This window comes from Archocentrus centrarchus, chromosome 21 (assembly GCF_007364275.1).
Source record: "Archocentrus centrarchus isolate MPI-CPG fArcCen1 chromosome 21, fArcCen1, whole genome shotgun sequence".
Lineage (NCBI taxonomy): Eukaryota > Metazoa > Chordata > Actinopteri > Cichliformes > Cichlidae > Archocentrus > Archocentrus centrarchus.
In genome coordinates this window covers 19,683,021-19,696,688 of record NC_044366.1, presented here as the reverse complement: position 1 = coordinate 19,696,688, position 13,668 = coordinate 19,683,021, and the positions used below count along the sequence as shown (strand labels likewise).

The window sequence follows — 13,668 nt, the reverse complement described above, 5'->3', positions numbered from 1 at the left end:
GGGTGGGACTCGATTAAAAAAATTAATCGAATTAATTACAAGCTTTGTAATTAATTAATTGAAATTAATCGCATTTTAATTGCATTTCAATATTTGACATGAGAAATATTAATTTAAGTTTAGTTGATGAATGAATCAATATACATAAGCTTAAACTTCAAAATTTTGTTTATTTTCCCACCAGTCTGCTACACAGACCAACGAAGGGTGGAAGTGCTCCTGTGATAAGCAAACACCTGAAATTAAAGTTAAGCATCATAACTGGATAGTTTTATTCAACATTAATGTCTCACTTGTTATAGTTGGAAATTAATCATTAGCTCAGCTGTATTCCTTGATGTTGAAATGTGTTATGCTTGTTTTAACAGCTTATTTTGAATTAAAGACTTAAAATTAAACCACAAAAAGGAGAAAAAGTTCGTTCTCCGTTTAACAGCTGCTTTTACACAGCTGTGCTTCGCACTCACGGTTGCTAGGCGACATGAGCTACGCAGAGGTGACGGCAGGTGACGCTATATGAAGGCTAGCCGCTCACTTCCGGCCTTTGCGGACTTCGTGGGCTGCGAAAGACGTGGGCCGGGTCCTTCGCAGGATTCGTCCCCTAATTTGGACATTGTGCGTCGATATAATCTGTATGCCGGGAACTCGTGCACTGAGAAACGTTCCACGGTGCAAAGTGCGATTAAAATGCGTTAAAATTTTTAACGCGTTAATTTCCCCGTAATTAATTAATCGAAATTAACGCGTTAAAGTATATATATATATATATATATATATATATATATATATATATATATATATACAGTATCAGCATATTTTGAGTGAAACCTGTGGAAACTGACAAAAGTACCATGCACACCACACCATGATTCCAGCTGTAGAAACCATAAAGTTATTATCTATAGCCCTTTTGACCTATAGCAGATGGAAACGGTACACAAAAAGATTCCTTATTTGATTCATAATTTCAAGGTGTCTTTTACACCCATATATGCTGTCTGCCTGTGATTTCGAGAGATGAAATAATGTGCAGGATAGTCTTACAGCTGCCGTCAGGTCAGACATTACTGTTGTGCAGCAATCTGCAGTCCAAGTATAACTCCATTATTGAGGGGACTTTAAAATGGGAGCTGTGTGACACACAGCAGGATGATTTAGTTTAATGACCATGGCAGTGACAGCACTGTGATGGAAATTGGACTCCCCTTGCAAATTTACATCACTTGAGGGTACTTGGGGCTCTTTTAGTGGCTGCACTCCAGAGCACGAGCCATCAGGAGGTCCTGGATATGTCATGCTTGTCACCTTCCTTTAAGTGTATCTGTAGACGTGGGAGAGGGATTAATATTATATTGCCTACGGAAGCACAGAGGCCGTCTTATCAGCACTGCAGATGTGATAAGCACCTCTACCCCCATGAAAACCAGAAAGAAAAAAAAATCTCCAAGCAAAAAGACAAGCATCTCTTTGTGTTGTTTCCTCACACCACTTCAGAGTTTCAATGCAGCTTTAGTGGCAGATATGGTGTAATTTCACATCTGTTGTAATTTGATGTGCCTGGATCAACCTCTGTGAAATCGTCTTGATCACAACATGGCTCCTCTCAATTATTTAGAAAGTGGGCATATGGCTTTAGAGATACTAATCTCATTTCTTTTGATTTTTGAGGTATTCAGAATAGCATACTACACCGCGTACCACACCAAGTCCCAGAAAGAGGCACTAAAAAAACTGTTCCTGTGATCATGTTATCTGGAAGCTTTGCATTCACCCTCTTTTCATAGAAAAAATATTTAATAAAAAATGTCACTTCTATGGAAACATTTTCCATCATTGCCATGACACTCATCTCACATTAGTTCACATCAATGCAGATGTCAGTGTGCACAAATTGTATTGCCCTCAAACTGATTCTGAGCTGTGAATGGAAGTTATGGTAACCATTGCTGTCACTTCAGTTTTATCAGAAAAACATGCAGCGGAACCATGGAAACAACATATGACACAAAAAAGCATCTACATCAAAGCCAGCATATACTGTAATTAGAATTTATTGAAGCCTGTCAGAAAAGGTACAGGATCTGCTGAGCCTCTGGATTCAGTCCAGTGCCTTCCATTAAACACAGTACAGTGCATTAAGCCTGGCAATGGCACAATACAAAAATGAATGCACTTATTTGCAGCTGCAAATAAGTGCATTACATGTATGCATTTCAGTTTAATTGTATCTAAAGAAATATCGTATTCATATAAAGATGAAAAACTAGTCACAGATCGTATATAATTACTGGCCACTTTATTAGGTACACTAATTCAACTGCTTGTTGACTGATATTTCTAATCAGTGCATTTGTCAAAATAGTTCCTATGGTCAAAATGACCTAATGAAGTTTAAACTGAGTGCCAGAATGGGGACAAAATGTGATTTAAGTGACTTTGAACATGGCATGGTTGCTGGTTCCAGGCGGCGTGGTCTGAGTTTTTCAGAAACTGCTGATCTACTGAGATTTTCCCACATAACCATCTGTAGGGTTTACAGAGAATGGTTTCAAAAAGAGAAAATATCCAGTGAGCAGCTGTTCTCGAGGTTAAAATGCTCGATCTGATGATTCTCGATTTCTGTTGCAACATTCGGATGGCAGTGTCAGAATTAGGTGTAAACAGCATGAAAGCATGGATCCATCCTGCCTTGAATCAATGGTTCAGACTGTTGCTGCTGCTGGTGGTGATTGTATACTGTGGGGGATATTTTATTGGCACACTCTGGGAATTTTAGTATCAACTGAGCATCGTTTAAACACCACAGCCTACATATATATTATTGCTGACCATGTCCATGTGTTTTTGACCACAGCGTACCCATCTTCTGATGGCTGCTTCCAACAGGATAATGCCCCATAGCACAAATCTCAAATCATCTCAAACTGGTTTCTTGAGCATGACAGTGGGTTCACTGCACTCAGTTGGTCTACACAATCACCCAATCTCAATCCAATAGAGCACCTTTGGAATGTGGTGGAACAGGAGATTTACAAATGTACAGCAACTGTGTGATCTTGTTAATATGGACCAAAATATCTGAGAAATTTTTCCAGTATCTTGCTGAATCTTTGCCATGAATAATTAAAGCATTTGTGAGGGCAAAAGGAGGTCCAGCTCAGCACTAGCAAGATGTACCTAACAAAGCGGCCGGTAAGTGTATGTGTTACAGTAAAAATGGTCACATTTCACAATCTGCATATCACTCTAGCAGGCAAAGCTATCTGTTAGTTTTTATTCAAAAGAGAAAACTAATATTTGTGTGCATATCTGAATAATAACTGAATTGTAAAACGCACACATTTGCTCACATGTGTCATGTGTTCCATTACACAACTCCAAAAATGCGTGCCACCCACCAGCGACAAGGCATGATGACTCGACAAGCTACCTGGCACCCTCTGTAGTTGTAAGGCCAAGGCCAGTAACCCCGCAGAGGCTCACACACTCTCTGACAGTGAGTGTAGCTGCGTTGGCATTCGGAGCAGCAGATCCCCTGGTGGTCTAACATGGTGTCAAAGGTCAGGGCACTGTCCTCTCCGACCCCTCTGCTGCGCTGCATTTAAAGGAAGCATTGATTTTGAATAGCAATCTTGTTTTAAAGAAGGAATATATATTTTTAATATTCATTTGCAATTCAAATGTTTTCAAAAACTTCTCATCCTCCCAAGCATGTGACTCCAGTTCTTGAAGGCAACATGAATTTTATATAACCGCTGGGAGTTTTCACTTCAGTTCATAAGTTCATCAAGTTGGAGTGGCAGAAATTACCCAAGTGACCTGTAATTAAAGCTGCCAGTATGACACCTTGACAACAGCAGCAGTAAGTATATACCTCCTACTGCTAGCAGAAATATCAGAACCACTTTAACACATTTCCACACCATGAGCTTCTATTTGTGTGAAAATGCATTTTTAACAAGGCTGCTGCCTTAAGAGTTGTGATGTAGTCATCTATTAAAGTGTTGACAAAACAGAGAAACTTCAGTTCATAATGTTCCTTTAAGGGCTGCTTCAGGGCTCTGTATATGCCTCTTGATCAAAAATTCACCAACTCCCAGAGACTTGTTTACCATAAACACTGCTACTGATGGAGATACTCACTTGATAGGGGTTTTCGGGATTGTATGCTGACCCCGCAGCTGACTGTGCCCCCTCCTCCTCTTCTTCCGCAACTCTTGAGGTGTCATTCTCTGTGTGATTCACTGGGTCCCCCTCCTCAGCAGCTGCCTCAACCTCCTCCATTCTAAACTGCCGTTTGGCTCGATGCGTGTCTCTCTTTTTCCTCTCCCCATCTGTTAGAGCAGTCACAAGAGGCAAGAGTATTGGGTCAACATCCACAAGATGCCATACATGTCCTCAGAGCTCAATCCTACATAGCTGGAGCTGTCTCAGATGTCCTGAATAATTAAATTAGCAGCAGTGATATCAAGCAGTCTTGCATATTTCAAGATCATTCTTTTTTAATACAAGACTGCGCGAGTCTTTTTTGGTGTTCGGCTCTAAATGTGGTGTATGTTCAAGATGTTCAAGTGCTTCTCCAACTTCTTAGACAAGGCTGTAAATTTTACAAGTGTGTCAGCAGATAAGCAGGGCAATCATAACTGAGACTTTAATAAGCAATGAACAAATGCACAGCAGCAGCTCACATACTGAATGATCGAAGGGCAGTTTTCCTGGAGTACGATGGATGAAGTGAAACTACATATAATATCTAAATAGAATAGAAGAAGCAAACCCTTATGATGTGTAGGCTGGAGCCAATGAATGGGAAGTTCCCCGCAAAGATCCAGAATTTTCTTGCTCAGAAACCTGGTGTCCTTCAGTGGCTGCTCTGCTGCAACCCATATAAGGAACTCCTCATCAAATCTCACTGGCATTGATTTATCTGTCTGACAAAGGGAAAAAAAAGAGACAATGCCCTTGAATTACTTAGAAGGAAAAAGAAATTTAAGCTATAATCTCTTTTTTTTTCCTTTTCAATTTACAACATTCTTTTTCAAGTGGTGCACACGTACCAGGTCAAACATCAGCATCTCTTTGCTGTGAGTTCCCATGGGAGGAAGTTTGGCTTTGATTTGGGATTTTATATAGCACTTGTCTCCTCCAAAGAAGCGGATTCCAGTTATTCCCTGCACCAAATCACAGAGATGCCATGTTTACACTCACGGCTTTGCTACTTTGCTAAGCACACAGAAGGTCTCAGCCGAGCTACCTCGGGAAGAGAGAACAAGGACAAACTTACTCACAATTTGAAAGTCATGAATTTCCACTGCTTCCTCAGCTCCTCTCCCAGTTTTAAATCTCTCAAGATTGTTGTCAGAATCAATTTCCATGGAGCCCTCCCTCACCTCCCCGTTGATGTTCATACTGTAATGAACATTATAAACCTGGCAGCATTCAAAGTGGGATGTTAAAATGACTGATTAGTCGAGTTATGTAAATGACACAGTCGCAAACACGAGAGAAGAGAGATAGAAAACAAGCTTCATGTTGCTTGTGTTATTCGCCTGCACAGTCATCAGTCAGAAAATCCTCTGTAGTTTTACCACACTGAGAATTTGAGTAAAGCACCACAGGAGATGCTGTTTCAGACCTTGATGGGGATGTTTGCCCTACAGGTGAGCTCATTAGTACACAAATAAACATTACACTATTTCTTATAAGATGGAAATGAATTCAAGGATCAATCTATGTAGTTTCTATGTGCTGTAAACAAAATTAAAGATGCATTTTTATAGTCCGAATTGTGATAGTTGTTGACGACACTTCCAAGAGATTAATATACATATTACAGAGCTGAAAACAACCATGCCCATTTAAATTTCCATCATTAAAGGATTCTGAAATGCACTCGGAGTCTGCCTCCCACCAAAAGCACCCCTGTCACATTCACTCACAGATATTTGTTATTGAAGGGGCAATGTAATGACTACAGAAGTTCTTTTTCAACACTTACATTTTTATTGCTCCCCTTCTGCAGATAGAGAGTAGCCACGGATGCACACAACATTAAAACTGCACCAACAATGACAACCACGGCTCCAAATCTCAAGGGATGGCTGAGTGCGGCAGAGGTTGGTGTGCTGCAGGTGCTTTGTCCCTGAAAGTTCAGAGTAAGCAAAGTAAGAAATGACACACACTGAGCCAGGACAAGAGAAACATCCCTGGAAAGCTTTAGGTTTTCCTGAGTTGACAGCTTTATTAATATGTCACAGATGTCAGTTCTATTTTGAATAAAAAAACTAATAAGGTTTTCTTACCGGAGGCTTGCAGTGCTCAAAACAGCAAGATCCATGAGTTGTATTTTGGACTTTTTCCATAATCTCTCTTATAATGTCTTTGATGAACCTTCATCTGCTCCCTTCTTCTCAGAGAATCAGTTTGTCCACCAGAGGAGTATTTTAACCCTTAGGTGTGAATGACGTAGAGTTGATTTACTTTACTTGAGTAAAATTCTTCATATGAATGTTACCTGTATCTCGATATTGCTCAAAGCAAGGTGGCCACCCTGTGGTGCCAAGCTAAAACAGGGCTTAAGAAGCTCTGAGCTCACAAGGCACTGACTGGCGTCATCGATTACAGACAGGGATGTAATGTTCGATAAAAGGGATTTCATATGACCTTTGAGTCAGTGATTGTTTGGAACAGAATATATACCTGTCAAGACAGCCACAGATGGAGGACGTATTAAAGGGGAAAAATGCCTTAAAGGGTGTTGGTACACTATGCGGTACCACAAGTGCACCACTGTGCCTCTGTCCATTCATTTGTACTGAGATATGGTGACGACCATAACAAGAACAGATTGATGTATTACCATTTCCTAAATAATAGGAGCATTTTTATATGCTATGAATATATTAAACTCATCAAATGATTCACTGATGTAAGGACAGGGGCATTGCCATCTTGGAAGAGACCACCAAGAATAAAAATGTTAATTTATAGTGTAGCAGTGATTACCCAGAACAAGGGTTTTTCTACATTTGCTTGGCTGTTACAGATGTCGAATTAAATTGAATGCACCATAATTCTAGTAAAAGTTGAACAAAGGAGCCTTCATGGTCTTCCTAAGTCTTTATATTACAAGGTGATACAAGAGTGCACAGACTGGGAGTAATGTACACAAGCACATGTACACACACACACATATAGACATAACCTTTGCTGAATTATGAATTTTCTCATCTGAAGTGAGGAGAAAAGACATTTTGTGGTTATGTAGTCTTTATCACAGCTTGCATGAAAAGAGATTTAAATGTAAAATGCTGCTGTTTCTTAGAAAAAGATAAAATCATATTTTTAAAAACCACATAAGCTGAGAGGCAATCACAAAAGGTGAGGGGAGTCTTCGACCACTAAAGCTATATGCTTGCAGAATATAAAAATACCCCTAGTATTTAGGAAATGATGGCAAATTGTTGTGTTCTTTATATATATAACACATTTATTTTTTTTGAAAAGCAACCTGAATAATAGGAGTGGCACTTTTTTAAATTTCCCAGTAACTCTAAGTACATTTGACTGGCAATGCATTATTTGCATGCAAATTGAGGCTGCACTGTAAGTATATTGTGTACAATGACAAAACAGTGACATTGGCTTTTGCTTGCCATCAATTCTGCTGTGATGGTTGGAGAACCTCATTTTATTTATTGCCGCTTATAAGCCTTTAAGGGAAATTAAATGCATTCAGTTGGCTAATTGAGGTTATTCTGTATGCTTTGTGAATAGGACAATAGGTTGCACTCTGCCTGTAAGATTACAGTTAGGTTCTATAAGCCCAGAATTTTACATTATACTCAAATGGTATTGAAAAGAAAACAAATAAACAAACTTTGTTTTTTTTAACTGTTTATTTGTGCAACAATGTGATAAAATCTACCACAAACATGGTAATCCATCATATTGATTGTTTTCCACAGCAGAAAGGCCCTTTTCAGCCTAAATTTCCGTAGGTCATGCCCCTTAAATAGTAACACATGCTTTTAAAAATTCATAATAAAATTCCTTTTTACATTGAATCGTTATGAAAAATATATTATTAATAATGTAAAAAATCTTGCATATTACACATGATACAATGAACAGTCTCATATGAGTCAAAAGACACACAACTTACTGCAAAACACTGCAACAATCCAACATAGAGTCAATAAAGATACAAGTATTATACAGTATAGAGACAGCATAGAGACAAAATCTCATTTAACGACTGCTTGATCTGTCATTTAAGCTGCTTTAAGTGTTTGTGTACTCTGGGATGGAAATTTCATCTGTTTCCTGTATTCTGGCTGGGGTCGGCGGACCAACGAGAATATAATCAAATTCCTGGTGTTGAACTTTTTCATACACGCTCTGTAGACCGTTGGTTTTGGGTATGTGAGGTGGGTAGTAGTTTTCCCTTCTGGTGTCCCGGGGAAGTGAAGCTGTCTTAGAAAATGTTGACAGATGGGGACCACAGGCCACGCTTGTGTTTGGCCTTGTAGCTGAAGGGCTCCAGCATCGGTCCGAGTGTCCCAACACTTTGCACTCACTTGTACATGCCCAGAGACCTGTGGAAAACAGCAGTGCTGTCAGGATGCGATATGAATACAGTTTTTGGCTCACCTGGTTGAGGGTGTTTGATAAATGAAAGATCCCAGTTAGATCAAGTCCAAATGATCAGTCAAAATGCATCCAGTGTCCAGTTAAATCAGTCATAATGTTACCAGTGCACTAGGAAATACATTGCTGTGCAATTTGTCTTGTACAGGTTAACTTTTGTATTATATCCAGTTATAAATCAGACAACCTCCTAGATTTTTTTTACCTTGCCATGCTGCTCATATATGCTCTCATTTGACTTATTTTTTTCCCTAAATATATATTTTATCATTGCATTTTTTGACACTTACTATTCGTTGGGGGCGACTCTTTTTTGTGCACATCTCCACTTATATCAGAATCACTGTCATTGAAGTCACTGTCTCCTTTTCCACTGTCCTTGCCACTGATGTGGGGATCTCTTGCTGAGATTGTTGTGAATGAATTGCCTTTCCATATTGTTATAGGTCTGACAGTTTCTTTCCCATATCCTGGTAGTGTAGAATAACCCTGCAAAGATACAAACACATTCATGCACATTTTGAGTCTAAACAGTGAGAAAAAAAAAAAAAAGTCAGTTACCGTTTAAATATACATACCTTTAATTTACCCTCCATCACCCTGTTGTTTGAATCAAAGATGCCTGCTGTCTGCCTGCCATCCTCACAGCCTGTCTCCATTGTGTTGCTGCTGGCCAATGGAGGATTCTCTGGAAATGGATGGGCATCAAACACTTTGCCTTTGTGGTTGTGAATTAATGAATCAATATGTCCACTTTCCACTTTCTCCACATTTGGCATTTCTTCTTTTTCATCAGTTCCTCCCTCCCCTGTCTCTTTTTTCCGGCGGCTGCAAATGGTTGTGATAAGAATGATAGCCATCAGGAGAACAGAGCAGCTCCCTGCCAGGACGATGATTATGGCTATGGACATGTCCCATTCAAAGAGCTCCTCATTGCCATTTCGAGCTAAGGAAGGTAAACTCGGTAGAGCACCTTCCACAAAACTGAAATGTATAATAGCTGTGGAGGTAAGTGCAGGGGATCCATTGTCAGTGACTGACACTGTGACTTTGACATTGTCTGTGATATCATACGTCAGCTGTCGACTCACGTGCACCTTGCCTGTGTCTTTGTTGATAGAGAAACCCAGGTGTCCCCCCTCGGTGATTTTATAGGACAGCTGTGCATTTATGCCTTCATCAGCATCTGTTGCCTTTATCTGGGTTACCACATAACCTGCAGGTGCATCTTTAGGCAGGAAAACTTCAGCAGATCCTTTGTAAAGGGGGGGCTCTATGATAGAAGGCTGGTTGTCATTCTGATCAACTATTTTTAATCTGATGACAGCTCTGCTCTGAAGCTGTGGTGACCCCCCATCGCTTGCTTGAATGTGTATGTCTAGCTGTTTCATAACTTCATAATTAAAGCTTCTGAGTGCATATATAGAGCCAGACACTGAGTTCAGAGACACAAAGGTGTTCACTGGGGATCCCATGATAACACTGTCCACAAGTCTGTAAGTAATTTTCCCATTGTTGCCCAGATCTGCATCGGTGGCCTCAACTGTGGTGATGTAAGCACCAGGAGCGTTGTTTTCTATCACTGAAACTTCATTGACTGCTTTAGCAAAGTGAGGGGCGTTGTCATTCTCGTCGGTGAGTCTTATGGTGTACTGAGTGATTTTTCTCAGTGGGGGTGACCCAAAATCCTCAGCCATGACTGTCAAGTTATACTCACTAATCCTCTCTCTGTCTAGGGCTGCTGCTGTAACTATCATGTAGCTGTCCTCGTACGCTTGTCGGAGTTTGAAATGATCGTGGCCATATAACGTGCAGTAGACTTGGCTGTTAACTCCAGAGTCTCTGTCCATGGTGCTGATCAGCGCCACCAGACTGTCCTTGTCTGCCGCCTCACTGATGTATGCAATGCCAGTTGTAATGGAGGTCATAGGGGTGATGCTGATTTCTGGGGCATTGTCATTAACGTCTGTGACGTGAATTATGATTTTGCACACGGAGGGGGTCGGGTTGGGTCCCAGATCAGTTGCTTGCACGTCTAGCTCATAGGTGTTTTTGTCCTCAAAATCCACGGGGCCCCTGAGAGTGAGGCGACCTGATTTGTTATCCACTTGGAAAAGTTGTCGGATCTCATGAGAAACCTGTTTTCCGAACCCGTAAACGACCTCTCCGTTTAAGCCCTCGTCAGCATCAACTGCGTTTAAGTCCAGTATAACAGTGCCGACCGGTGCGTCCTCTGGCAAACTGACGGAGAAACTGTTTTGGTCAAAAACTGGACTGTTGTCATTAAAGTCGGTCACTTTTATTGTTATCTTTGTTGACCCCGATCTGTATGGATTTCCTCCATCTGTGGCGACCAGCTCTACAGTGTATGATGACTGAGTCTCCCTGTCTAGCTCTTTCATTAGTACCAATTCCGCATATTTAACCCCATCCGCTCTCAGGAGCACATCAATGGTAAAATGACTGTTTACAGAGATTTGATAGCTTTGGATGTAGTTTGACCCGACATCAGCGTCCACAGCTGGGTCCAAAGGGATACGGGACCCAACTGCTGCATTTTCTGAAATTTCCACTATAGCCTCCTTGTTTGGAAACTCCGGAGAGTTGTCATTGATGTCCTTTATTTCCACTTCAACGTGAATCAATTTGTAGCGATCTTTTGAGAAATTAACCACGTCAAAAGTAATCAGACACTGTAGAGAGTGTCTGCAGATTCTCTCCCTGTCAATTCGTTCACCGACAGTGAGTTCCCCGTCGCTTTCTCTCACCCTGATGAATGAATCGTTGAATTGTTTCATCATCCTGAAATTGCTCTTGGAGGAATGAGACAGACTCAAGGACATGTCCTTGGCAAGGTTTCCGATGACCGTACCTGGTGCGTTCTCCTCATTGGTCTGATATCTTATAGTATTTCCCTCGGACTGAGCCCATGAGGCAAATAAAAATTGATGGATTGAGAATATTAAAATCCACCGGTGCCAATAAGTTTTAAATTTGCCCCTTGTCATCTTCGTAGTAATCTTCCTCTCGGTAAGCAGCCTCATTGTGTGCGGTAGAAAGCAGTTCACCTCTGGAGCGAGCTCTCCATACAGCTCCCGCTTTCATGAACTGAACTGTGCTGAAAGTGAAAGTTACTTGCTCCTTGCGCGCAGCCAGTCAGATACGCTTGTTGCCTCGCCTTCAACAGCTCAAAATTCTGCAGTGGCGGGGTTTATACAGCTGCTGATGCTAATGAGACGAAGTGTGACCAATCCCTCGCTTTAGAATTAAAAATACCCCCTTATGAAAAAAAGAGCTCTAAGCCTTTTTTTTTTCTTCTTCTTTTTTAGAGTGTACACTGAAGGAAGTTGCAAAACAGAAAAAAGGGCAGAAAGATATGGCACTCCTTGAAGATAGTTCCTGTACTGTTTATCGTCTTATTACAGCCATTACTGAGTGATGGTTTTATTTAACGAAAGCCTATTTCCTTTCTTTTGATGTTTAGTGCATTTCTGTTGAGCCTGCCTGTGCGCGAGTAGATATGTGCAAGTGTGCGCGCTCTTGTACAAATGTCTGCATGCACTCACAAGACCAGCTCAATTGTTTTTGGTGAGCTGAACAGGGTTTTCTTCGGGGCTCAGTTAACATGAAAACAGTTTAATTATCAAGAGACAAATCCGCATTAAATTATCTACGTCTCCCCTCTGAGGGAGGAGTGGCGCTATATTGATCTTTTGGTGTGGCAGTCCTTGAAATGTTTTTGTTTATAGCCTACTTGCATGTACGAAAAAAGAAAAAAAAAGAAAAAAAAGATTAATATCCAGCAGGCTGCTACCTCAAATGTAGCAGATCAATCAGTAAATGGATACAAGGATACGCTGAAGAGTCGCTCACATCACTGGGACCTTTATTGTTCTGGTCCTCTTCCTCTTGCCTCAGGCTTTTATAGGGAACTCTCTGTCTCTCTCTCTCTCTCTCTCTCTCTCTCACACACACACACACACACACACACACTTATATTTAATGATCAAGCATAATATTATGACCACTGACTGGTGAAGTGAATAACACCGATTATCTCTTCATCATGGCACCTGTTAGTTGGTGGCATATATTAGGGAGCAGGTGAACATTTTGTCCTCAAAGTTGATGAGTTAGAAGCAGGAAAAATGGGCAAGCACAAGGATTTGAGCAAGTTTGACAAGGGCCAAATTGTGATGGTTAGATGACTGGGTCAAAGCATCACCAAAACTGCAGCTCTTGTGGGGTCTTCAGTGGTCAGTATCTATCAAAATGGGGCTGCATAGCCACAGAACAGGCAGGGTTCTCATGCTGACCTCTCACCTGCTGAAAGTGCCAACAATGGGCACATGAGGATCAGAACTGGACCAAGGAGCAATGGAAGAAGGTGGCCTGGTCTGATGAATCACACTTTCTTATACATCATGTGAATGGCTGAGTGCATGTGCATTGTTTACCTGGGAACACCTGGCACCACCAAGGAGTTTGAGGCGCTGGCCTCCAAATTCCCCAGATCTCAGTCCAATTGAACATCTGTGGGATGTGTTGGCTAAACTAGTCTGATTCATAGAGGCTCCACATCACAACTTACAGGACTTAAATGATCTGTTGGTAACATCTTGCCACCATTGCATCTGTGCCAGATACCACAGCACATATTCAGGGATCTAGTGGAGTCCATGTCTGGTGGATCGAAGCTGTAGTAATAAACTGCACAAAGATACAATTTCCTAGGTTGTGTGTGGTATATATATATATATATATATATATATATATATATATATATATATATATATATATATATATATATACCACACACAACAATTTCCTAGGTTGTGTGTGGTATATATATATATACCACACACAACCTAGGAAATTGTATCTTTGTGCAGTTTATTACTAGTAGCTTGTCACAAAACACACAATTTCTTCCAGTTTCTTGGATACAAAAAGTGTCAAAGGCAACACAGTTTGGCAGGCATAAAATTGTATTTTTGCACCACCAAGGTGATTTTTAAA

The 13,668-nt window shown here is 40.7% G+C and overlaps 2 protein-coding genes across 2 annotated transcripts; both read right to left on the bottom strand.

The window, feature by feature from the left end:
* Window positions 1-2,227: 2,227 nt before the first annotated feature.
* cnmd (chondromodulin) lies at window positions 2,228-6,410 on the bottom strand. The gene is made up of 7 exons (XM_030758810.1): window positions 6,303-6,410; window positions 5,999-6,142; window positions 5,289-5,429; window positions 5,058-5,171; window positions 4,778-4,931; window positions 4,144-4,334; window positions 2,228-3,595 (listed from the first exon to the last, which is right to left on the bottom strand). Exons 1-7 carry the CDS (start codon window positions 6,360-6,362, stop codon window positions 3,368-3,370), a joined length of 1,032 nt encoding a protein of 343 aa, XP_030614670.1. The 5' UTR covers window positions 6,363-6,410; the 3' UTR covers window positions 2,228-3,367.
* Window positions 6,411-7,958: 1,548 nt separating this feature from the next.
* Window positions 7,959-11,693, bottom strand: LOC115800795 (protocadherin 8). The gene is made up of 3 exons (XM_030758320.1): window positions 9,228-11,693; window positions 8,940-9,138; window positions 7,959-8,597 (listed from the first exon to the last, which is right to left on the bottom strand). The coding sequence occupies exons 1-3, from the start codon at window positions 11,691-11,693 to the stop codon at window positions 8,284-8,286; spliced, it is 2,979 nt and encodes a 992-aa protein (XP_030614180.1). The 3' UTR covers window positions 7,959-8,283.
* Window positions 11,694-13,668: the final 1,975 nt, after the last annotated feature.

What these genes read in the sequence shown, in the direction of transcription:
- cnmd (XM_030758810.1), bottom strand. Translation starts at nt 6,362, where the DNA reads ATGGAAAAAGTCCAAAATACAACTCATGGATCTTGCTGTTTTGAGCAC. An exon ending in AGAAGGGGAGCAATAAAAAT is followed by an intron (nt 5,430 to 5,998) that starts GTAAGTGTTGAA and finishes GAATGCTGCCAG; the next exon opens with GTTTATAATGTTCATTACAG. An exon ending in ATCCCGAAAACCCCTATCAA is followed by an intron (nt 3,596 to 4,143) that starts GTGAGTATCTCC and finishes CTTTAAATGCAG; the next exon opens with CGCAGCAGAGGGGTCGGAGA.
- LOC115800795 (XM_030758320.1), bottom strand. Translation starts at nt 11,693, where the DNA reads ATGAGGCTGCTTACCGAGAGGAAGATTACTACGAAGATGACAAGGGGC. An exon ending in TGATGGAGGGTAAATTAAAG is followed by an intron (nt 9,139 to 9,227) that starts GTATGTATATTT and finishes GTATCTTTGCAG; the next exon opens with GGTTATTCTACACTACCAGG. An exon ending in AGAGTCGCCCCCAACGAATA is followed by an intron (nt 8,598 to 8,939) that starts GTAAGTGTCAAA and finishes TGTTTTCCACAG; the next exon opens with GTCTCTGGGCATGTACAAGT.